This window comes from Leuciscus leuciscus, assembly GCF_965113295.1.
Source record: "Leuciscus leuciscus genome assembly, chromosome: 12".
NCBI lineage: Eukaryota > Metazoa > Chordata > Actinopteri > Cypriniformes > Leuciscidae > Leuciscus > Leuciscus leuciscus.
The window spans coordinates 15,245,900-15,268,902 of record NC_138736.1 but is presented as its reverse complement, the minus strand read 5'-3'; the positions used below and the strand labels follow the sequence as shown (position 1 = coordinate 15,268,902).

At 35.5% G+C, this 23,003-nt stretch overlaps 2 protein-coding genes across 9 annotated transcripts in view; one reads left to right on the top strand and one right to left on the bottom strand.

Moving 5' to 3' along the window:
- Positions 1-282: 282 nt before the first annotated feature.
- Positions 283-10,073, bottom strand: LOC309510534 (uncharacterized protein). 6 transcript variants are annotated; one of them, XM_082185357.1, is made up of 13 exons: positions 9,065-9,203; positions 8,632-8,748; positions 8,049-8,076; positions 7,917-7,954; positions 7,712-7,752; positions 6,904-6,962; positions 4,092-6,797; positions 3,671-3,988; positions 3,283-3,588; positions 2,569-2,664; positions 1,281-1,321; positions 975-1,036; positions 283-474 (listed from the first exon to the last, which is right to left on the bottom strand). In XM_082185357.1, the coding sequence occupies exons 7-12, from the start codon at positions 4,144-4,146 to the stop codon at positions 977-979; spliced, it is 876 nt and encodes a 291-aa protein (XP_082041483.1). In that variant the 5' UTR covers positions 4,147-6,797; positions 6,904-6,962; positions 7,712-7,752; positions 7,917-7,954; positions 8,049-8,076; positions 8,632-8,748; positions 9,065-9,203; the 3' UTR covers positions 283-474; positions 975-976. The 6 variants fall into 6 exon arrangements, 5 of the variants coding, with proteins under 5 accessions (XP_082041483.1, XP_082041482.1, XP_082041480.1 ...); XR_014210386.1 differs by lacking the exons at positions 283-474; positions 975-1,036; positions 1,281-1,321; ... (1 more) ...; positions 3,283-3,588; positions 3,671-3,988 and adding exons at positions 9,453-9,770; positions 9,914-10,072 and having other exon boundaries at positions 4,230-6,797; positions 7,882-7,954; positions 9,065-9,370; XM_082185354.1 differs by lacking the exons at positions 283-474; positions 975-1,036; positions 1,281-1,321; ... (1 more) ...; positions 3,283-3,588; positions 3,671-3,988 and adding exons at positions 9,453-9,770; positions 9,914-10,072 and having other exon boundaries at positions 4,230-6,797; positions 8,632-8,730; positions 9,065-9,370.
- The window catches only part of sema4ab (sema domain, immunoglobulin domain (Ig), transmembrane domain (TM) and short cytoplasmic domain, (semaphorin) 4Ab), a 45,209-nt gene continuing 31,412 nt past the window's right edge, over positions 9,207-23,003 (top strand). The window contains exon 1 of one of the 3 annotated variants that reach the window (XM_082185337.1): positions 9,207-9,328. The gene's annotated coding sequence lies outside the window, so the exon portion shown is untranslated. Of the gene's footprint in view, positions 9,329-14,561; positions 14,839-23,003 lie in introns of those variants that run through there. The other 2 variants (XM_082185336.1, XM_082185338.1) reach the window with 2 other exon arrangements.

The window sequence follows — 23,003 nt, the reverse complement described above, 5'->3', positions numbered from 1 at the left end:
AGCCTAATTCCTTCAAGCTTTGGCAAACTTCAAATATATCATGTGTTTGAATGATGCAGAGATTAACTGCAAAATACAAAACAAGTTTTTCTAAACCATATGCTTTGAATATAAGTCGTTATTCACTGAAAATCTTTAGCTCTCAAATATAACTTGTGCACATGCATATTCAAAAGAGGTTCCTCAAGAAACTTTGCACCAAAATAAAAGTTGGCTTCCTAACAAAGGATTCAAAGGCAGAGGGCAATTTCTGTTCCTAATACATCAAAATGTATTTCCAGCTTTTAATAAGTAAAAGTATATTTATTTGGAACCATACATAAATCAAACAATAATACAGATTATTGTTATAATTTTGACTTAACAACAACTCTACATTAAGGATGTAAATTTCAATATAATTAACTTTCATTTCAATGATTGTGTGGCATACACCAACATTCCTTTGCATTAACACTGATCTCCATTGATGCCCTGAAAAAAAGAACAGATTATCTGAATAAATAAATTGTTGTGATAACACTTGTCTGCCTGTTATGTTTTTCTTCACAGTTTTAAGAAATGGCTATGTGTAAGTTTAGGGGTAGGAGGATTAGCGGCTCAAAATATATTTTGAATGCTATATTGTTACTAAAATTGTCATTTCCCTACACATCTCTGTCCATTACGTTTTATTCTATATATATTCTGTATAAAATGGGTATGTTTAGGTTTGGGAGTAGGGTCAAGGGGAATTATACAGAAATCTTTATGAAATGAAAGATTTGTAAATATTTAACGTTTTGTAGCTGTAAAACGAATGTTGCAAATACGTCCTTATTATACATTTCAGCATATATCCAAACGTAAAAAAAAGTATGTTTTGTGTCTTTGAAAATTACGTATTAATATCTACGTATTAACAATGAGACCAGGCTGCAAGTCTACAGTCAAAAAGTACATACAAATAGAAAATACATACATTTTCTTTTTACCTTTATTTTTTTCTTGTTGGACTTAAATTCTGTTCAAAATTCATGGGATCCACTGGATAAAACTAGACAAAAAAAAAAAAAGAAGTTTAATATATCCACACCAAAACTATTCTTAACTGTACTTGACAAATCATTTTGACTCTTCAGGTTATAGTATATTAAGTATTTTTGTCAAGATTTTCTTTTTTTAAATGTTATGTTTTCACAAATTCACGAACAACCATTCAAATGGAATAATTAATGAACAATAATAATATCTGTATATTTAAATATCAGTCTATAATGATTAGATTATACCATGCTTACCATTACAGATGAAATGTCTGCAGTCGCTTCACTCTGTTTACCTGTTAAGGGTAAATACAATATATTTAATAAAAAGATTCATTCAATGCAATTGTGTGTTATGATGAAGCCACTGGCAGATTTAATGCACTAGAAGATGACTACATGTCTATAACATATGCACTGAATTGCATACAGTACAGTTTACAGTAGAATACTTTTTGAGTGATTGGCACACAAACTTTAGAAAAAACGTGTTTATGGCTCTTAGACTGGTATATTCCATGCAATTGTGTTTATAGAAAAAAAATGAGATACATTTAAGTTTCAACATTGTTGTTCAGATATTCCTCTTTAAAAGAATAAGTATCAGCTGTATGCAAAGTGACCCACATTTGATTTTTGACAACTGAAAAAGTGGACAATTTACCAATTTACTCAAGGAGCTGCATTAAGATCTACATCGAACCATATAGGGCCTTTATAATAAAGTTACCAAAATAAATATTTCTTAAAAACCAAATCTAAAAGGATATTAAGATATATTTAATACCTTTTGAGTTAGACTCATGCAAGCTTGGAGCAAAAAAACACAAGCCTGTATTTAGCCTGTATCAAGCCTGTATCTATTTTTACCAGCCTGTAACTTCAAATCTCAGGTGAAAATTGTCATTTTAACCCCCCCTCTACAAAATAGTGGATTACTCAGTAAATATACATCCATGACATTTAATATTTTGGCTTTCATCACTATTTATGTTTGTCTTTAGAAAAAATATGAACAAAATCAAAATTTTGAGCCGGGGAAGTTTCCGAAATTTGGTTGATTCGAGACGGACTGAACCTTTAACTAGTTAACATGATCTAAGAATGAACAATACTTTTACAGCATTTATTAATCTTAGTTAATGTGAATTTCAACATTGAACTAACATGAACAAACATTGAACAACTGTATTTTAAAATTAACAAAGACTAATAAATACTGTAACAAATGTATTGCTCGTTTTTAGTTCATGTTAATTAATACATTAACTATATTGTAAAGTGTTATCAATAATTTGTAAGTAACCCAGGTTTTTCTTCAGTTATTTAAGTTTTTTCACATTTATATTTTTTATAATTTTTCTTCTTCTGAGAATTATGTACTTTTACCGCAGATTACATACAGATTAGATAAAAACATATGAATATTGGTAATAATTTCCTCAGATGTGCTGATTTAAGTATGTTAGTTAGTTATAATATTTGTAAATTATTAATTTGTTAAAAAAAAGAAATGGGTATCCAGATTGATTTAAATCTTTACCTTGGCATAAAGAAATAGAGAAGATCACAGCCATAGCCAGGAATGCTGCCCCAAAGCAGTACAGAAGCCAGAAGGATTGAGTCGTTTGATTCAGTCCTGAAAGATTAACCATCACAATTATATTCATAATTAATATTTATCATGTAATGTTCTGGAGTCCGAGGTTCAATTCTTTGGAATCCTTTATATCGACCTATGTATCTTGCTTGAATTTATGAAAATGTATTATTTTGTTCACATAATAGAGATTACATTTTAATTTGTAGAACATAATTATTAAACTTATTCTTCTTATTAGGGCTATTCTAATCATTTTTAATCACTTCATCAAGGTTTTGATATATGTTAACACACCAAAAAAACAAAAAAAACATTTGTGTAAATTATACCTCTTGAAGACAACCGTTGGTCACACTTTATTTTTAACGTGTCCTTGTTACAGTGCAATTATACAATTAAGTATTAAGTTATAGTTATTAACTATATGGTTAGGGTTAAGGTTTGGTTTGGGGTTAGTTGCATGCATAATTGATTATTATTACTGTAGTATCTACATGTTAATGTATTACAGGGACACTGTCAATAAAGTGTTACCCAACCTTTTAGTGCGACTAATCTAGTCTCCGATTTATTAAAAAACAGAGAATAAAACGGGGAAATATCACTTAATGTTTGTTCTGATGTTTCTCTGAGACTTTTATAATTTATACTCACCGTATCGCTTCAGAGTTTTGAACATGTTCTTGCCATTATATTCAGCAAAGCATTGGATTTCATCAGTTTCTGCCCACTCATCTACAGAAATAGAGAGATGAGCACGCGTGAATTCTGTGGCTGAATCAGTGGAGTTTGTCCAGGCGGATTCGGTCCATCCAACATGCACTTCCTCTCCAATCCTCCAGAACACCTGCACTTGAGACGGGACAACTCCGGTCACCAGACACTGCAGCGGTACCGATGATGAGCCAGTTTCTGGTGGTGAGTATAAGATGGATAGTTCTGGTTCCACAACAGAGTGATCTACAACACATATCATCACGTCAGAATGTTATCTGTTATAGTGACCGTGACCCATAGAATAGTTGATGAGAATTAGATTTACCTGTTACGATCACCCTGCTTCCACTGCCGATAATAGCCATTGAGTTATACTGGCTAATACAGTAGTACAAACCTGAATCATTCTTTGTTACATCTTTTAAAGTAACAACGCAAGTTTTATCATCATGTTGAGGTAAATCGGTCTGAGAGCCAGACCTCGCCGGTGTGAGTTTACCAGTCCGTAGGTTCAGCTTTTGCCATGTTACAGCACTATAGCAGTAAGAAACTCTATGCTCAAATGTACATCTTAATTGTACAGTGTCACCAACTGAGACATGTGTGAGGTCCGGTGACTGAGCCAGGAGGAATGAGTAAGTAGCTGAAAACGAGAGAGTAAAAGCAAGTTTAAAACGAATATTCAACATGATGAAATATTAATGAGATAAATGTGATGACATTCTTAACTTGCATAAAATACTTACTTTGTAAAGCTGAAATGCAAAAACATAAAATCCCACAGCACATCCAGGTACTCATGTTAACGGGTTCAAGGCTCTGATGCACCTTTAACAGTCACAATCTTAATGCCAAAAGATGCCAGATACCTTTTTACTTGCAAAAAGGTTAAAAATAACCCCTCACCAGTGGGTGGACCTTCCTAGCATTTAGAAAAGCAGTTGCAAAGCATACACTGATATACTAGATCTCTTTATGTTGCAAATTACACTCGTATAACGTATAAGGTATCTTATTATACAGGTAATAATGCTTTAATCAAATAAGCTGCAAAGTAACACTTATACTGTGTGTGTGTACCTAATGAAAAACAAGCAGTCTATTTCAACGTATCATCTACAATTATTGGATTAGTTTTATCAGGATTAGTTAGTATTTGTTTCTCTGTGTAGCAATCAATGCAAGCTGAGAATTTGTTCTTGTCTGTCAACTACTCTTTTTGACAGTCTGCTGTCACAAGTTTTTATCTAACTACATGGTGTGAGATGAAAAGAGCAGTATGGTGTAAGAACGCCCACACCTTCGCTCACAAGCTGACAATACCGTTTCTCTACACTGCACTTCAGATAGCTATACATATGTGGAATGTCACGCTAGAAAATATACCGAATGAATTATGTAACGTCATGTTAAAATATTCAATTCACATTTATTTGTATAGCGCTTTTCACAATACATATCGTTTCAAAGCAACTTTACAGAAATGTAGAGTGATTTGTTATGAGATGACTGTATCCAAGTTATGTATCACAGTTAGCTAACAATGTTAAACAATGTATTAAAATTAAGGCAGAAAAAAATTGCTTATTGAAGTAAAGAATACATGTTGTTAACAAATTATTTAGATATATGAAGTTTTTTAACAACAAAATAGTTAACACAAATATGAAAATTAAAAATGCTCCAATCTTGCATGACTTTCTTTCTTCAGTGGAATGTTTTTGGCTAATGCAATGCTGTTATTGATAAAACACTTGTAATATTCGAAATATCTTCTTTCGTGTTGCACAGCAGAAAGTCAGTCATTCGGAATGGCATGAGAGAAAGAGTAAACGATGTTTGGGTGCCCTTACAAAAAAGTCTATTCAAGTGTGCTATTAGACCTATTCTTGAACTCAACTCAATCTGCATGTACAGATATTCATACAACAAAAAAACATTGGGGGCCATGACATTTTTGTGAAAATTATCAAAAAATACTGGCGCTGGCTAGCAAAAAAAGAAAATGCTGGTGGAGAAAGAGTTAAAAATACAGTTGAAGGTACATTTCAAGTGTAAAAATGAATACCTAAAAAAGAAAAGTGGTATACTTATAGTTAACTGTATTATTTTTGCACTTTAAGTGTGATGTTAAGTTAAACCTATAAGTTCACTTGTAGTATGGTTGCAGTCCAAATGAAAAACTATTTGTAAACTAGTACTCAAAGTTAACTGTTACACTTAAAGTGTACTTTTATACACAAAAAAAATTGGCCAATTTTGTTCCAAGTAGTATTAAAATAGTACACATATAAGTATACTACAAAGTACATACATGAAGTATGCTTTATTAAATTTCAAATATATTTTATGAACTTGAACTTGAAGTATAGGCTACCTATTTTTTTTGTAAGGGTGCACTATCCCCTTAAGCTTGACATTTTACCAAGTAAAATGGACAAAATAAAAGTATACTCCCTTAATAGTGTGAAATCAGAAATACAAAAATGTAATGCAATTTCTTAATTCAGAGTTTGCATTATACGATCTGTAAATCTGCATAAAACAAAAGAGGAACACAAATGTTGTTGATGTGACAACTTTGCTCTCTAATCTGTTATCATTAAGTATTATATTCAAAAATATATTCACAGTGATTTAATACAGATTTGCAGTCTAATTTTATTTATCCTCAGACCAAGTTAATATGGTAATTCATGTATGACAAATGATAACATTATGTATCAATAGAAAGGTGTAAGGTCCAACATAAACAGTTTCAAATCAAGGCTTAAGTAATGTCAGTGGAGTTTCTTCAAAAATGGACAGTACAAGCGGGTGTGCAGTTCATCTCATCTAACATCCTGTTATGCAGCTTATGTCTAACCACAAGCACTTAAATGAGAGTATGAAGGCTACAACAAGAGGCCATACATTGTCTTTTTACATGCACTGTGGTTTGTCAACCCATCACAGGAAAATATGCATACGTTATGAACACAATCTCTCAGGTTCATGTTTAACTTTACAAAAAAAGCTATAGAATTACAAAAGACTATAGAATTGGTGCCACTCTCATAATTTTCATGTCCTTATTTTTTATTGCAGGATGCTATTAAGGTTGTATTTTAAATCAGCCTATTTTCCTTTAGGACAAATATAACTCGCATAAAATTTCACATCATATGAACTACTCTGGAAAATGGTCTAGAAAGTGTGATGGTCTACAAAGAGGCATGGTTTAACCCAATTTTAAGAGGACAGATTTTTATTAGGGAAAAAAAGTTTAAAAAAACAAACAAACTTAAATTAACATATATACAGGAAAAACTACATTTCCTAACTAATAAATATTCATGATTATAAAACAAGAACAGGTCATCTTATTGTATTAAGACAATATGTTTAATTTTCTAACTTTTATTTCAATCATTTTTAACATACTCCAACATGTCCTTCTCCACTATAACACCCTAAAAAAAGAAAAAGAAAGAAAGAAAATCTCAAGGCCACGTGAAAATGATCCTTACAAGGGTTACTATTTGCTGTTGCACACTATTCATATAAAATTTGCTTTACCTTTATTCTTTTGATGGACTCGTGTCCTGTCCGTGACTGATGAGATCCCCAGAGAAACACTGGACAAAATGTTAAGATCATAAAATATAGTTATTTTAAGTTAGTACAAATTTTGTTTGGTAAAAAGTTTGCAAAAGCATAGTTTTGTAAGTAAAATATTTTGCTGTTCAAGGTTACGTGCTTTACTGGTCAAAAAACACCAAATAAACCCTACGTACAAAAAGGAGTAGAAGTGAAGACACTAAAAAGACTTCATAAAGTTCCATCACAACCTTTCTTTCTTATTGATTAAAGTTTATTGGTCATTAAACATACATTTTTAACTGCTCAATGCCACAATTGATCAGTCGAAATCAAATGATCTGAGTCATGTAATACATTAAAAAAAATTAAAAAATATATTTTAAAGAATCTGCACACAGCTATTTTCCATTCCACGACATCGTGACCACATCTGCCAAGCTCCAATAAAACTTTTACCAATATAACAAATAAGCGCACACACATAATGTCAAAGTTACAGGCAAAAACTATTTTGATCAAATTTCAAAAACCACTTATATCTTTTTTTTTCCATTTAATATTCATTTAATATTATCGCAAGCCTTGTTCATATTGTGGAATACATATAGAATTGTGTCTGTAGATTTTTTATAAAAAGTGCATTTATGCAACATGAACCTGTCCTCATGTAAATAGCACACATTAAATTTTTTTTTTTGAAACAGCAAAAACAGTCATTTTCAGTCATAGAAGACACACATGCAGTAAAAAGTTTAGTTCAGACATAATGTTCTGTGTCTCTTACCATAACAGATGAACTCTCTTCTCTCAGTGTGTTCTGTTTGCCTGTTAAAGGGTAAATAAATGTTTTGTGATAAACAAAAATAAAACATTTTGTGTTTGCAGGGTTTTTGTCTTTAGTCTTATTATTTTACAGCTATTATTGCATATTTTATATATTATAAAACAGCATACCACGTTATAGTTGTAGGTTGGAAAGGAAACATTACCATATGAAATTTTGCGGTGGGCATCTTTTCTTGTGAGCCTAAAAAAAACAAAAACTGTTTGGTTCAGTTGCTTCAATTACATTCATAAAATAGACTTTTTGAAGTTTATAGGGTAGAAGTTAAAATACTGACCCTCTGGTTTTTTTGTTCGCTGACATATCTGAGAATGTAATGGAAAAAAATTACGAATATATTATAAAAAACATGCCACAATGTCTCATATATCGGCTGAACAATTTTTCCAAAGCATGTGCCTTTTAATTCATGCAAAATTGATTGATGTTACTATAGTTTTAAAAAATATATCCTAATAATTTTGGTTCGGCATTTGTTTATTAATTGTGCACATTTACACATATTTCCTCCAAAATATTTAACTACATGAATATTCTGAATGATTTCTTATAAGTAAAAGGCTACTAATATGGAAATTCTGAAGACTTACACAGGCTTATTTCAATAAGACTGATACTGTATTCATCAACATAAATGAATCAACATTGTGAACATACAAGGTTATGTTGGATTGTTTGTCAGACAACTTTACTCATTAAAGTCCAATCAAACAAACCTGAAAAAGGCCCAGCCAGCAAAACAAAACTCATTTTTAGGCATTTGTTAATTTTGCAAATTCAAAACTTAATAAGTGCAAGTCCCAACTATTTAGGACATATATATTTAAACATCCTCTAAATCAGAAGCACCAAATTCTCACCTCGGTACAATCCTACAGATATAATGACTGTTAGAAGTATGGTAAGCAGCGCTGCCACGCAGCCGGTGTACAGAAGCCAGGAGTAGATTGGTTGGGTTCCTGAAATATCCTGAAAAACTAGATATAGATATGCCTATAGGTTAATTAATAACTAGAAGCAAAATGCAGTGGGCAGTGTTCTGTATCTACTGTAAACGGTTATCATCATTTGTTTACATTCGGTTTTTCACTTTTACTCGATTTATTCGTTTTCAGAGTTCCAATACAACTTTCTTCTAATTACATTTTAAAAAATCAACTTGAATAAAATCAATTTAGTCAGTTGACATTTTAAAAAAAAAATTAAAAAAAATGGCTGGACAATAATAAGTGTAGACCTGTTCTTTTTCCTGATATGTTTCTCTGAGACTTTTATCATTTGGGCTATACGCACCGTATCTCTTCAGAGTTTTGAACATGTTCTTGCCATTATATTCAGCAAAGCATTGGATTTCATCAGTTTCTGCCCACTCATCTACAGAAATAGAGAGATGAGCACGCGTGAATTCTGTGGCTGAATCAGTGGAGTTTGTCCAGGCGGATTCGGTCCATCCAACATGCACTTTCTCTCCAATCCTCCAGAACACCTGCACTTGAGACGGGACAACTCCGGTCACCAGACACTGCAGCGGTACCGATGATGAGCCAGTTTCTGGTGGTGAGTATAAGATGGATAGTTCTGGTTCCACAACAGAGTGATCTACAACACATATCATCACGTCAGAATGTTATCTGTTATAGTGACCGTGACCCATAGAATAGTTGATGAGAATTAGATTTACCTGTTACGATCACCCTGCTTCCATTGCCAATAATAGCCATTGAGTTCTGCTGGCCAATGCAGTAGTACAAACCTGAATCATTTTGTGATACATTTGTTAAAGTAAAAACGCAAGTTTTAACATCATGTTGAGGTAAATCGGTCTCAGAGCCAGACCTCGCCGGTGTGAGTTTACCAGTCCGTAGGTTCAGCTTTTGCCATGTTACAGCACTATAGCAGTAAGAAACTCTATTCTCAAATGTACATCTTAATTGTACAGTGTCACCAACTGAGACATGTGTGAGGTCCGGTGACTGAGCCAGGAGGAATGAGTAAGTAGCTGAAAACAAGAGAATAAAAAAAAATCGTAATTATTATGACTAGAATATCAAATTAAACTTACTCTTTAAAATTAATGAGGTGAGATACTTAAAACAGAATGTTCTCAACTGAAATTTCAGGCAAAAATGTCAAATAACTTACTGTGTGAAGCAAACATGCAAAAACATGACAGTATCCAACAATGCGTCGAGGTGCTCATGTCTGCAGTTCCAAAGAGCTGAAAGAATGTTAGATGTATACACCACATACCAATCAAACGCCACCCAGTTTGACGGAAATGGCCTGCAAGGAGAAACAGAAGAAGAAAGAAAGAAGTCCTCAGTGGGTGGACCTTTATTGCCTAGCCTATACAAACACTTGTGATGGATACACCAAGACTGTAGATGGAAAGACATGTTTACACTGTGCATTACAATTTTCCCAGTGGTCTGCAGCCCTCAAAGGTGCTAAGTAATCAGTCAGCTAGTTAGAAAACATGTTGCCAAGATAAAATAGCATTTTACTTTTTGCATTTACTTTGGTGTTTCAGGGCCATGGGACCATATCACTTTTCTTAGGCCTCCTAGAACCGAGCTTCTCAAACCTGTTGAGGACCCCCACCATTGCACATTTTAGAAGTCTCCCTTATCAGACACAAGTAAAGCTGATGAGTTGAATCAGGTGTGTTAGATGAGATAGACGTATCCTCAGGACAGGTTTGAGAAGCACTGTCCTAGAATGACTGCTTAATGCAGTTCTCGGTCACTAACTTGGAAATAAACGTAGTCAATGTGTCAGTCCGCAGAGGCCTGCCACTATTCGTTCCTGATGTTTTAGATGCCAATACATGAGGCCAAAAAGGAAGTTGTGCAGATGTGGTATTGCTAACATAGACACATAGACAAGAGCTCAGGTTGGATTTCTTGCAACTATTGCATGTGGCTTAGTCTTTATTGCTCAAATCTACAGATTTCTATCCTGAAAGGTCAACAGAATGAGCAGGTGTTCTTTTTGTCGGTTGACTCTACTGTGTGTGACAGTCCACTGTTATTCTGGATGCTGTTACTTGTTTTGATCTAACCTCACGGGTTTGAGATGAAAAGAGCAGTATGGTGAGAGAACAACGCCCACGCCTTCGCTCGCAAACTGAGTCTAAAACATTCCCCCACGCTGCACTTCAAATACCTGTCATATGTGCAACGTCATGTTAAAATTCCATTCTATAAATATCAAATATATTTCTTTACATAGAAAAAAATCATTAAATTATACTAAAACAAATCATTTTATTATGCCTGTGTCCTGAGTATTAAGAGTTTTGTGATATGAAAAAAAAAAAAACATTTGTCAGGGAGAAACTTTCTGAATGTTGATTTTATCAACGATAAGAGAATCACCAAAATATCCGGATTTTTACAAACCGGCTTAAGTAATTTAAGTCTATAAATAAGTAAATATACAAATAAAAAATTGATCCATATATCACAGCCTATATTAATTCTGTGTCTATACGTATGGTCAAAAATGCATGTTCATATCATAACACCAGCAATTTAGTTATTTAGAATTTATATAGATGGCAGTACATGTATTAAAGTGATTATGTTTGCTCCATTTTATTTGGGTAAATATTTTGTTTCAGTAAAATGTTTATATCAGTGTTGTTGTAATGCCATTGGGTCACTGTGAATGGACAGCTGTATGTGAAAGTAAGCAGGTTCAGTTTAGTCTGTTTCATGAGACCCTCGTGTAACATCCTGCTGTGTATTGCACCTCTTTACTTTGGTCTAACCACAAGTGTTCAGATGACAGCAGAAAGGCTACAGCAGAAGGCCCACGCATTGTCTTGTTGGCATGCAGTGTGGTTTTTCAACCCCTCACAAAAGTGTAGCATAGCCTACATATTCACAAAATCTCAAACATAAAATCTCAGATATATTTTGATTAATAAGTGTTAACAGCTTGTTTTAACAACTTTTTTTTTCTTTTTTTTTTTTTTTGGTTAAGAAAGAAAGAAAGAAAAAGTGAAATATGTTTAGGGGTTATTGTTGATTTTTGTTTCAGCCTGTTTCTTGACACTGCTTCACACACATTGGATAGTGCAGGCATTATTTTGATTCAGATCAAAATAGTTTATATCATTTGTTTTACTCTGTCTTTAAGAGTGCAACATGCACGCTGCAAACCTAAGCCAACTTAAACAAAGTTTAAATTTAGTCTTTCATCTAATTCTGGTTGCCATTCTGCCGTTCTCATATGTAGGCCTAATTTAACAAAACTTGATTACAAACTGCAAGTATGCTAATTCGCAGCCTTTCAATGATAGATAAACGCGTTTATGAATGAATTCACCAACAATTCCACTCTGTAAGAAATTAAAATATATTTGAATTTATTAAATAGGCTAAATAATTTCTAAAAAAAACGACACGCGTACCTTTTCCAAACTAAATTTCTGTTCACGTCCGTAATAAAGGCATGCCGCCCCGGCACGATGCGCACAGTGAATCTGAGCCTGAACTAGGCCTATAAAGTGTTTAGGCTAAAGAAAGACATGAATAAAAAGACCTTCTCACTAGTCCTACCTCTGATAATGAATGTCACAATTACAACTCCAAAGAATTTTGGAAGAATGTCTTTTATCACTGCCAACCGCGCTCTGTTCGATTATCCAGAACTTCAGTTTGAACATCACCAGACACTGAACATTTTAATAAAAATAATGTAGCCTAAATAAACAGGTTTTATTCGAGTAGGCTACATTTATTACAGCCATTAATAAACTACACAACAAAACACATTCGCGTTGATAAGCGCAAGGAACCATTTGCGCGCAAAAGCCAGTTTTGAGGTCGGCGCTAAGCCTCAAATCTTCTTTGCTCATATTACTAATCTTACTACCCGCTCCCCTGTCGTGCTCGATCCTGACCTACCTATTAGCCTATATCAGTGAAAGCCTGAGACGACAGTCTAGGTGATTATTGAACATATTGCTTGAATAAATTGCTCTGCAAATGTTGTTTGAATAGGATAGCTATAGGCCTACCAGTCGGGACAGAATTTCAGAGAGCTGTAAAAGTAATCACTTGGTTCTCAAGTGAATAATGAGATCTACATTTAGGCTGCTTAAATCCACACTGAATGCACAGATGGGACAGGTGCGATGACAGGACAACTCTCACCGTTCCGTTCCCTTGACGGACGAATATTGCTGCGTTGTAGTGGGCAGATTTGATAAACATTAGCTATCACTGATTTGGTGAGTTTTAGTGTTGGTCCGAGATAGCACGTGCCTTTATGGGCCTATATGTTTTAGTTTAGATGACTGCGAACGCTAAACTGAGGTTTCAACCCCTTGGATGTCCCTTTATAAGCAAAAGAGAAACGGAGACCAATGAATGTCGAACAGCGAACTTGCAGTCTTGAAAAAGTCAGGTAAGTGTATGATTTTTATTTTATTTGTATATAGCCTATTGGCTGAATATGCCTTTAGCTATGCACTGAACATTTGATAAGTGAAATCAACTTGGATGTAATTTCAACTTTAGGCCTACATTAAACTGACTTTAAAAAATGAGTTTAATCTTGTATATAACAAAAAAAGTTGAAAATTGCTTAACATATTTGTTTTAAAGTTAAATCAAAATGTAAAACATGTTGTCACAACTTACTGATCATACTTGTTTTGTGTAGGCTACATTTATAGGCCAAGTAAGATTTCAATTCTAGGCCATACACGTTGACTCAGATTTTGCATCAATCACATTGGACATTTTTGTACAGCCAATTCATAATACATGCATGTTGTTGTTAGGCTATTTAGTAGTTTGACAGCACAGCTCATTGCACAATGCCCAGCCTAGGCAATTATCCACAGCATTAATAACAAAGCCTTTGTAAACTAGCTTGTCACGTAGACCTTACTGTTTTGGCTAATATATGACATATTCCTGTTCAGAATGTTCAGAAATGGTGAAACTGTAACAGTATGCCTTGAGTCTACATTGAAAAAGAAGAACAGGTGACTCAACCCTCATGACTGACTGAAAACCCCTCCCTTAAAACCCTTGCCTTTGATAATATAGCATTTGATTTTTACTAAGGAACTGTAAGTTTATAGTCCTTAGTGTGTGGAGTACAAAATACAACTATGGGATTAAGACTAATCTGACTCCAAACTGTTTGCCAAAAACAGTGTACTTTTGTAAAGTGTACTTTTCCACAAAGCTTGATATAATTCTTTAAAGTGAATAATCTGGCATTGAAATATGCAGTTTAAAGTCTATGTCTGTCTGCACCAAACTGTCTTATAAAATGGCCTTCCTTTCTTTCTTTCTTTTTTCTTGAATGAATGAATGGACACTTCAGTTTAGGCCTTCACTCTTAAAAATAAAGTTCTTTATTGGCATTTCTGGTACATCTTTGAAAACTTTCCATTGCACAAATAGTTATTTATAGTGAAAAGGGTTCTTTAGATGATTCAAATGTTCTTCACACTAAGAGAGAAACAAAGTTATTTTAAGAACAGTTCACTGAAAGGTTCTTTGGGGAACCCAAAATGGTTCTTCTTTGGATTTATAGCAAAAATCCATTTGCAATTGTTCCAATTTCTCTCCAATCTTTATTTTTAAGAGTGAGTGGGAAAAAATCATTTAAAAAAAAAAACGTTGCCCACAATAAGAAAACCTCAAAATGGTTATGACATTCATGCGCAAACCCCCTTTTGTAACCTTGTTTAATGTGTTATGTTGTTCCGTGTCTTACGGCCAGATGGCGCTGTTGTTTAGTGTAGCGGTGTAATGTCGTTGACCTGTGTGCTGTGTCTTCCCCTTGGGCAAAACGGCGTTTACTTATCAACAGTACAGCGTGTGTGCACAATAGATAGGGAGAGACGAGCGAGCTACTTTAGAAAAAAGATGGAGAATTCTGTAGGTAAACGGACTATGCTTCAGATTTTCGACTACTTCGAGTAGTAACGTTAGTTTGGGGGTTGTTCTTAATTCAGAAACGGTAATATACACGGACTGAGGACTATCATATCAACACCGGAGCGCAGCATAACATATCACGGAGAAGCACATTTTGATGTGAGTACAGCCGTTGAATCGTTGCAGAGCCTTATGAAGTGAAGTAAATGCGTCGTTCAGTGTATTTGACGATAGTATGGAAAGGACACGGGCAAATCCCAAAACTGTGGGCGATAATTGATAGTATGTTTGTGCTGAGCCTGCTTCCAAATAAATACAAATGCAGATTTGAGTTGTAGCCTACAGTGAAAACTTTTGCGTGAAACGAACATTGACTAATGTTATTATGTTGCGATGGGTTGAATGAGGTATGTTTAGTTTAGTAACAGTGTAGAAACTTTGCACAAAAAAAAAAAAAAAAAACGAAGAGAGAGAGAGACCGAGAAAGAAACACGTGCTTTTCACCCTGTATGTCTGTGTGGTGGTCAGGACGTGTTTTTCAGTCTTGCCTGTGTAATTTGGTTGATCTGTTGTTGTAACGTTGAACATTTCTATGATTGCAAAGTCTAGTTTAAAGTTTTTGTTTTGGTGGTTTCTTAAACGTAACAGTTTTTCAGGTATTGAGTAGATGCATCAAATAACACATCAACAGCACATCATGTTTGTTTTTAAAAGGCATCACTTCTAAGTTTACGTTTCTATTTTAGAACCCTGTATCAGTTGCTTGTGATCTAATCTACTTCTGAAAATCAAGCCGGTGTTTTCGAGCACATTTGTTATCTGAAGTCTGGACCTGCAGTGAAGTGCATGCACATTCAGTTCATTATGCAGTTTATATTGGTACAGGCCGTCAGTGTTGAATTACCAGTCACTGAAAGACAGTTCTGATCCAGAAGTTTACAAAATATAAAAAACATTAAAATACATATTATATAATTCTATAGCCTAATTATTGTTATTAGTATTTTTATTGTTGTCGTTGTAATTATGTGATTAACTACACCTGTGGTTATTTTAAAGGGATGGTTCACCCAAAAATGAGAATTCTGTCTTCATTTAGGCTACTCACCCTCACGTTGTTCCAAACCTGTGTGAATTTCATTCTTCTGCTGAAAACTAAATATATATTTTTTGAAGAATGTCGTTAACAAACATTTGATGACATTGACTTCCATTGTGTTTGTTTTTCCCATTAAAACTTTTATTTTTGGGTGAACTATCCCTTTAAGACACTGACTTCATCCATCCACTACCTTGGGATCAGTTGGTTAAAAGTCATTGCGAAAATGATTCAGAAAAAGTGTTGTTGTGTCTGAGGAAGCTCCAGCTGTGCATTTTGCTATAGTGCAATGAAATTAATCTGACTGAGCGTTGCCGGATCTGTCTGTCCTCAAAACATTATCCAGAGACTCAAATCACCTGTACTGTGCAGATTGTGATGGGAATGGGATTTGTCCTTTTTTTTTTTTTTCATGAGTTTTCATTCCTCTCTCAAAACCAACCTTACATCACAGCCTGCATGGCGTAGTATCACCGGCTGTTTTTTTATTTGCTGGATTCAACAAACACACTTAAAATAATATGTGGCATTCTCGCACTGTTCCTTCACAGCATTATACTATAGTGCATCAGCACACTGGCTGACACACACCTCATAACTCCACTGTAATCACATCAGCTGTAGTCATGGCAACTGCACATGGGAATGAAAGCTTTCACTGGGAGAGCAATTTTCTTCTCCTTCACTGACTCCATGGACCGAGATGCGTTACCTGCTTGCACGCAAATGCCGCCACCGTTTTTCCTTAATACTTAATGTTCTTCTGGAGGCAGATTTTTTTAATGCTTCTCCTTCACGCAAGGCTTCTGCTGTGCCAGTTCTTTCTTTTTTTGTGTGTGTGTTTGTGATTAATTGTTTTTGCAATATATTAGTTAAGCACATTTAACCTTAAATTAAAAATTTTCATATTCTCTTTGTTTATTTTTCAAATAAAAAATATGTAGTATTTTAATATATAAATATTTAGTACATCATGGTATTATTTGTCATGCTTTCATTTATGCTATAGCCTACTATTTAACATTATATAATATAAATAACATATTATAACATTACCTTTTTTACTCTAATACAGTAAAACTACTGTATTAGAGCAATGAATAATCAGTGATAATAATTGGGAATAAACTGTCCTAAAATGTCAGAGTGCAAACCGTAATCTAAAAAATAGGTTTCACTTTTTTTTTATATAGAAAATGCATTTTCTTTTTTATTTCATGAGATTCCTCCTAGACATTGGGTAGATCAGTCTTTCCCAAATTGGGGTTTGAGAGTTGATTAAAAGCTAATAATAAATTCATTATTATAATTTTTTTAATATTCATTTGATTTTATTTGTTTACCTGTATGAGTGCAAGTATGACCATTAAACAACATCATGGTCATGGTCATCAACATCATGGTCATATTATTGAAATATTAGCTTCAAATAAAAAACAATACCGTTTAGGGTTGTGCCGATGGACGATATCATCGTCCATCGTGATGGTTGACGTCCATCGTGATGGATGAGCCACCATCGTGATGCCACGCCCCCCACCCTGTCAGACCAGCCCAGTCTCATGGCAGTTCGTGTTCGTGTGTACACCAGTGGTTGGGAACCTGCTGCAAGGTCTCTCACCCTTTACCAACGAACGATAAAAAAATTAAGAAGTGCGTGTTCAGTGCTGTTCGCGAGTGTCACGAGTCACCACAGCAATCAACTAACCGCTTACGTTTCTGTGGTAACCTAACAGTTACAGCTCCTGCACTGGGATTCAAGCAGCTGCTGCTTGTTTAAGGTGATGGATGGCGAAAATCAATAATATATCCTTTTATTGAAACGGTTGCTTTGCTGTTCAAAGAGACATTTCGAAACATTTCACCTGCTGGCCGCTGGTACTTTCACTTTTGCCGCAGAGACCCTTTATGTCCTATAAATGTGTCGTATTGTTGATAATCCGCACAGATTTCAGTTGACGATTCTGTTTAAAGTTATTAATAATAAAACATGAATGAATGAGAAAGAAAAGAGCAGGATGTGCTTTATATTGAAAATAAATATTAAAAGCGCGATAAGTCGCGAAAGAGAACTGAATTCTACTGACAGGATGCTGTGCGCGCGCTCCGAGCGCCACACGGACAAGTAGTCTTTGTCTTCGGTTGCGAGCGTAAACGGCCAAATAAACATATAAATATTTCAAAATGCCAAGCCGAGTATTCCCGTGGCGTAAACACAGTAGAAGTAGCTACTCTCTCTCTCTCTCTCTCTCTCTCTCTCTCTGTTCGTGATGGTCAGCGCGATTCCGTAGCATCCCCCCCGCCCCCCACTCGACGATATCATCGTCCATCGCGATGTTTTACTGTAAACATCGTCAACTGCCAATTTAGGGGACATCGCCCAACCCTAATACCGTTATCATCTCCATGTAAACAACAAAAACGCAAATTTGTGAAAACTGTGACGTCATGCGTATTACTTGTACAGGTGCGTAGTGTGTCTTTACAAAGTGACATCGCCAACTACGGGCAGGGTAGCATAATTAGGGTTGGGGACCGAAACCTGGTGCCATCTATAATGACCGGTATACTGGACCGAATCAGAACACAGATTTCGGTGCCACTTAAATGCCTGAGCTGTCGAGGTGGCGGCAAGGGACTGACTTTGAGTGAGTCATTAAACCGTTCATTCAACGAACATGTTCAAAAACGTACATTTATTCAAAGATAGATAAAATGAAACGAGGTGAAACTTATTCTTCACTTCATAGAGGCCGATGGCATTGATTTAATGCATTGACCAGCACTGACACCAGGAAAAATACCCTTAAATGTTAAAAGGATGATACGACACAGATTTCTGGCACACTTTATTTTTTTTTAAATTTTTTTTTTTATGAATATAGGCATATGACTTGACCTGAAGATCAGACAATCTCTCTCTCTCTCTCTCTCTCTCTCTCTCTCTCTCTCTCTCTCTCTCTCTCTCTCTCTCTCTCTCTCTCTCTCTCTCTCTCTCTCTCTCTTTCTCTTATTCGCTGCCTAGGCTTGTTAAGTGCAAATCCACGGAGCCATGATAATGACAATCTTGTTATCATTATAGTGTAAAACAGGAACAAGGTACAGTTTTAAAAGTATCGATTTGGCACCGGTATTAACCCCCCCCCCCCCCCCAAAAAAAAACCATACCCAACCCTAAGCATAATACAGCGTTTTTCATTTTCCGCAGATCTGTGTGAATGGGGATAATTACGGCAACTTTTACCCCTTTAAGCTTCATGCATTTGTTTGAAATGGAGAGATAATTTTGTCTTCTCCCCATTAGTTATGACCCACCCTCCTTTCAGTTCTCTTTTTCTATATTACCTTTCTGTCTTCTGCGACTGAGATTTAGGGGAAAAGGGAACCTTTTTTTGCCCCCGTGCATGGGCAGCTTCAGAAGTCTGCTTCCTCATGTTTTGACACTAGCTCTTTGCTCAAGTGAATGTCAAAGAATGCACATAATTAATTTCTTATATGTATGAAAAAGGCTGTTTGTTTCTTGGGGCAGAATTAAATGTAATTGCAGAAAAAATATCACATTCTTTAAAGGGACCTATATGGGAAATAAGTTTTCATAATGTGCAACAAAATCTTCAAGTGATGGGTGAGAGGCAGTATAGTCTACATCTCCTTTTTTTAAAAGGATATGTAAACGGATATGAAAAGTGGCAAATGATCTTACGGTAAACAATAAGAGGAAGTCTCTCATTTAAATGAACTGTTATCTTGAGAGTCTTTGTCTCAGTAGTTTTCAGTCTGACTCAAATAGTGCATAGTGCCTTTGCAGTTTCACTGGTACATGTGTGCGTTTCTGCACCTGAAGCTTGTAATCTAGAATCTGTATAGTATGACAAACATGTCTCTGAATGTTTATGGCTAGGTATGAATGAATGAATGAGGCATTTATATAGCGCTTACTGTACACCCAAAGCGCTTTACAATCATGTCGGGGTCTCTCCTCAACCACCACCAGTGTGCAGCATCCACTTGGATGATGCGACGGCAGCCACAGTACAAGGGCGCCAGTGTGCTCACAACACACCAGCTATAGGTGGAGAGGAGAGATAGAGCCAATTCAATGGATGGGGATTATTAGTACGCCATGATTGGCAAGGGCCATTGGAGGGAATGTGGCCAGGACACCGGGGTTACTCCCCTACTCTTTAGTGCCATGAGATTTTTTTAATGGTAAATGGACGGCAGTGGCTCAGTGGTTCATGTAGGTTGTCTACAAACCGAAAGGTTGGTGGTTCAATCCCCGGTTCCACCTGACCAAGTGTCGAGGTGTCCATGAGCAAGACACCTAACCCCAGCTGCTCCCGACGAGCTGGATGGCGCCTTGCATGGCTGACACCGCCGTCGGTGTGTGGATGGGTGTGTGGATGAGTGAGTGAATGGGTGAATGTGAGGCTATGTAAAGCGCTTTGGTGGCCATAGGTCTATGAAAGCGCTATATAAATGCAGTCCATTTTTTTAATGACCACAGAGAGTCAGGACCTCGGACCTCATCCGAAGGTAGGTATGGAAAGTGTTGGCAGGTTGTGATGTAATGTTTGTTGTTTATATCAGGCTTGCGTGACTTCCTACAGGTGTCACCTTTCAGACAGTCCTGACACGAACATTTTGACGCAGAGGTTGTGTATTATTTATCAAGTAGCTGAGGGCATTTTTTCTCATTGGCAGCTGACTTCAATTCTCTAATGAATATGCGTTTTATATTAAGATGACTACCTTATGATTACATCCCATGTTTTTTAAGACTTGTTCCCATTGCAAGTCTTAGAAAATATGAGGCCCAGTGTGCTTCTAGTGGGCAACAGAATAGATGTGTCAGCATAAATTAATTGACCATATGACCATAGTAGCTGAAATTGAAAAATGTACTGCTTGTAAGGACATTCCTTCAATGTTGTTACCAGAAAAAAAACATGCCACACAACTGTCCCTAATTTGACTGTGGTTTGGATATTTTTGTACCAGTTTGATCCTGCCCTTGGCTCAACAAACAATCTGTCTTAAAGTGTTCATCAGTTAGTTTGTTTGTTTTGTTTAAAAAGTCCCAATAATGGTTCAAATAAATTATACTTTTCATACTTTTGAAGAATGGCAGAACTAAACAGTTGATGGGTCCCATTGACTTCCATAGCTTTTTGTTTTATACTGTGGAAGTCAGTGGGGTCCATTAATAACAATGTTTGTTGATCACCTTTTTTCCCATTACTAAGACAATGATGACATGACACCAACGTCATTTAACAATAACTATGACTGTCAACATGCAATATTGTTGACTAAAATTATGAGACTAAAATGTAGTTAATAAATAAATAACTTGACCAAAATCTCTGTTTTTGTCGAATAAAAATAGGAGACAAAATATTACAGACTGTTTTGATCGAGCATCTAAGAGCTTTCATGCTTGCGGTTGCCAGAAGTAGTTTCTTTAAATCCCTTTTCTGTTAAAAGGATACATTTTCTGCCCTGTGCTTTACTTAAGGGAGTTCAGCAATTTCCATTTGAGATACTCTTCTTAAATGAAATTGTCATTTAGTCAGTCTGTGTTCTGTTCACGACCCGCTTGTGCTGTTTCCTGCACTAAATCTTCGATCAAACCTTCCCAGTGATGAACTGTAATAAATCCAAACATGGATCTCGACTATTGTTTGTGATTGTTTAGTTTAGGACTAGGCTCAAGCCTTGAAAACCCAGGGATTAGTTGACTAAAACTTGACTAAACAAAAAACAAAACATTTTTTTTCTAAAAATGATAAACTAAAAAGACTAAATTGCAAAATAGCTGACAAAATGAACTACTATCTACTGCCTATCACATCAAAACTAAGAATACTTTCTAACTGGTAGTGACAGACTTTATCGAGGTCTTAAGCTGGTTAGTGTTGTCATGATGTAATTTCCTGTGGCTCTAAAATAATTAGTCACATGTGATTAATGGCTCAGATGATTGATCCCAAAAACCTGGGCAAAATTAAGCACCAATGAGTAAAGATGGTAGAATTTCAAATCCTGCGCCTGCCAAACAACTGCCATTGAGATGAATGGGAATGCTAGCAGATAGCACTCTTTGGCTATTATAAACTTTTAGAGCCTTTACTGTAATTTCACACTCATCAGTTGATTGTGAAACACTCATCTGACCTGTTCTCACACACTAATTACTATCTGTTTTGATCTACCACTATGCTTAATCAGATGTGACTGGCTCTGTTGTAATATTTAGCGTTTGCTGTCACATGATACATGATACAAGATATGACTCAGTTGAAATTCCATTGTCAGACATCTAAGTGTCATGTGTGACCCTGGATCACAAAACCAGTCACAAGTCGCATGGGTATATGTGTGGCAATAGCGTTTGTATGGGCAAAAGCATACCCATTGTATGGGTCAAAATTATCGATTTTTCTTTTATGCCCAAAATCATTAGGATATTAAGTAAAGATCATGTTCCATGAAGATATTTTGTAAAAAAACATTAATTTTTTATGAGTGAATGAAGCACAATCGCGAACATAAATGGACAACTTTAAAGGCGATTTTCTCAATTTGATTTTTTTTTTCATTGCACCCTCAGATTCCAGATTTTCAAATAGTTGTATCTCGGCCTAACAAACCATACATCAATGGAAAATGTATTTATTCAGCTTTTTTTAAATTGACCCATGTGACTGGTTTTGTGGTCTAGGGTCACATATGTGGTGGATCAACACTGGAGTATCCAACACTTCTTTTTAGTTTCAAATTCCATCCAAGTTGAAAAGTAGGCTATTGCGTTGAAGGTCTAGTCTGGTTTACAGCATCAGGGTTTCAATTTACTATTAACTTAAAGAGGATAGATTTTGGCTTGGATTGTATGTCTTATAGAAGAAGATTTTACTAAATGTATTTTTTAATTTGTGGGTGTTGGAGCTTTCCCCTCTTTTTCACCTTGCTTTTTAATCACTTATGAATGCCCGTGTGCATTTTGCTTCCGCTTTTCGAATTAGCGGCAATTTGGGAGTGGCAATTGCTTGAATGGGTGTGTGCGACTGCTGTTTTGGAGAGATATTCATGCCCTGACAATTTATACTGGCTGTCGAGTGTGGTTAAACATTTCTTTGCAGATATACTGTATTTGGTCACTGCAGCAGTGCATGCGTTTCACCTCTCACTGGGGCTGGGTGTGCGCACACAAAACTTCTTACAC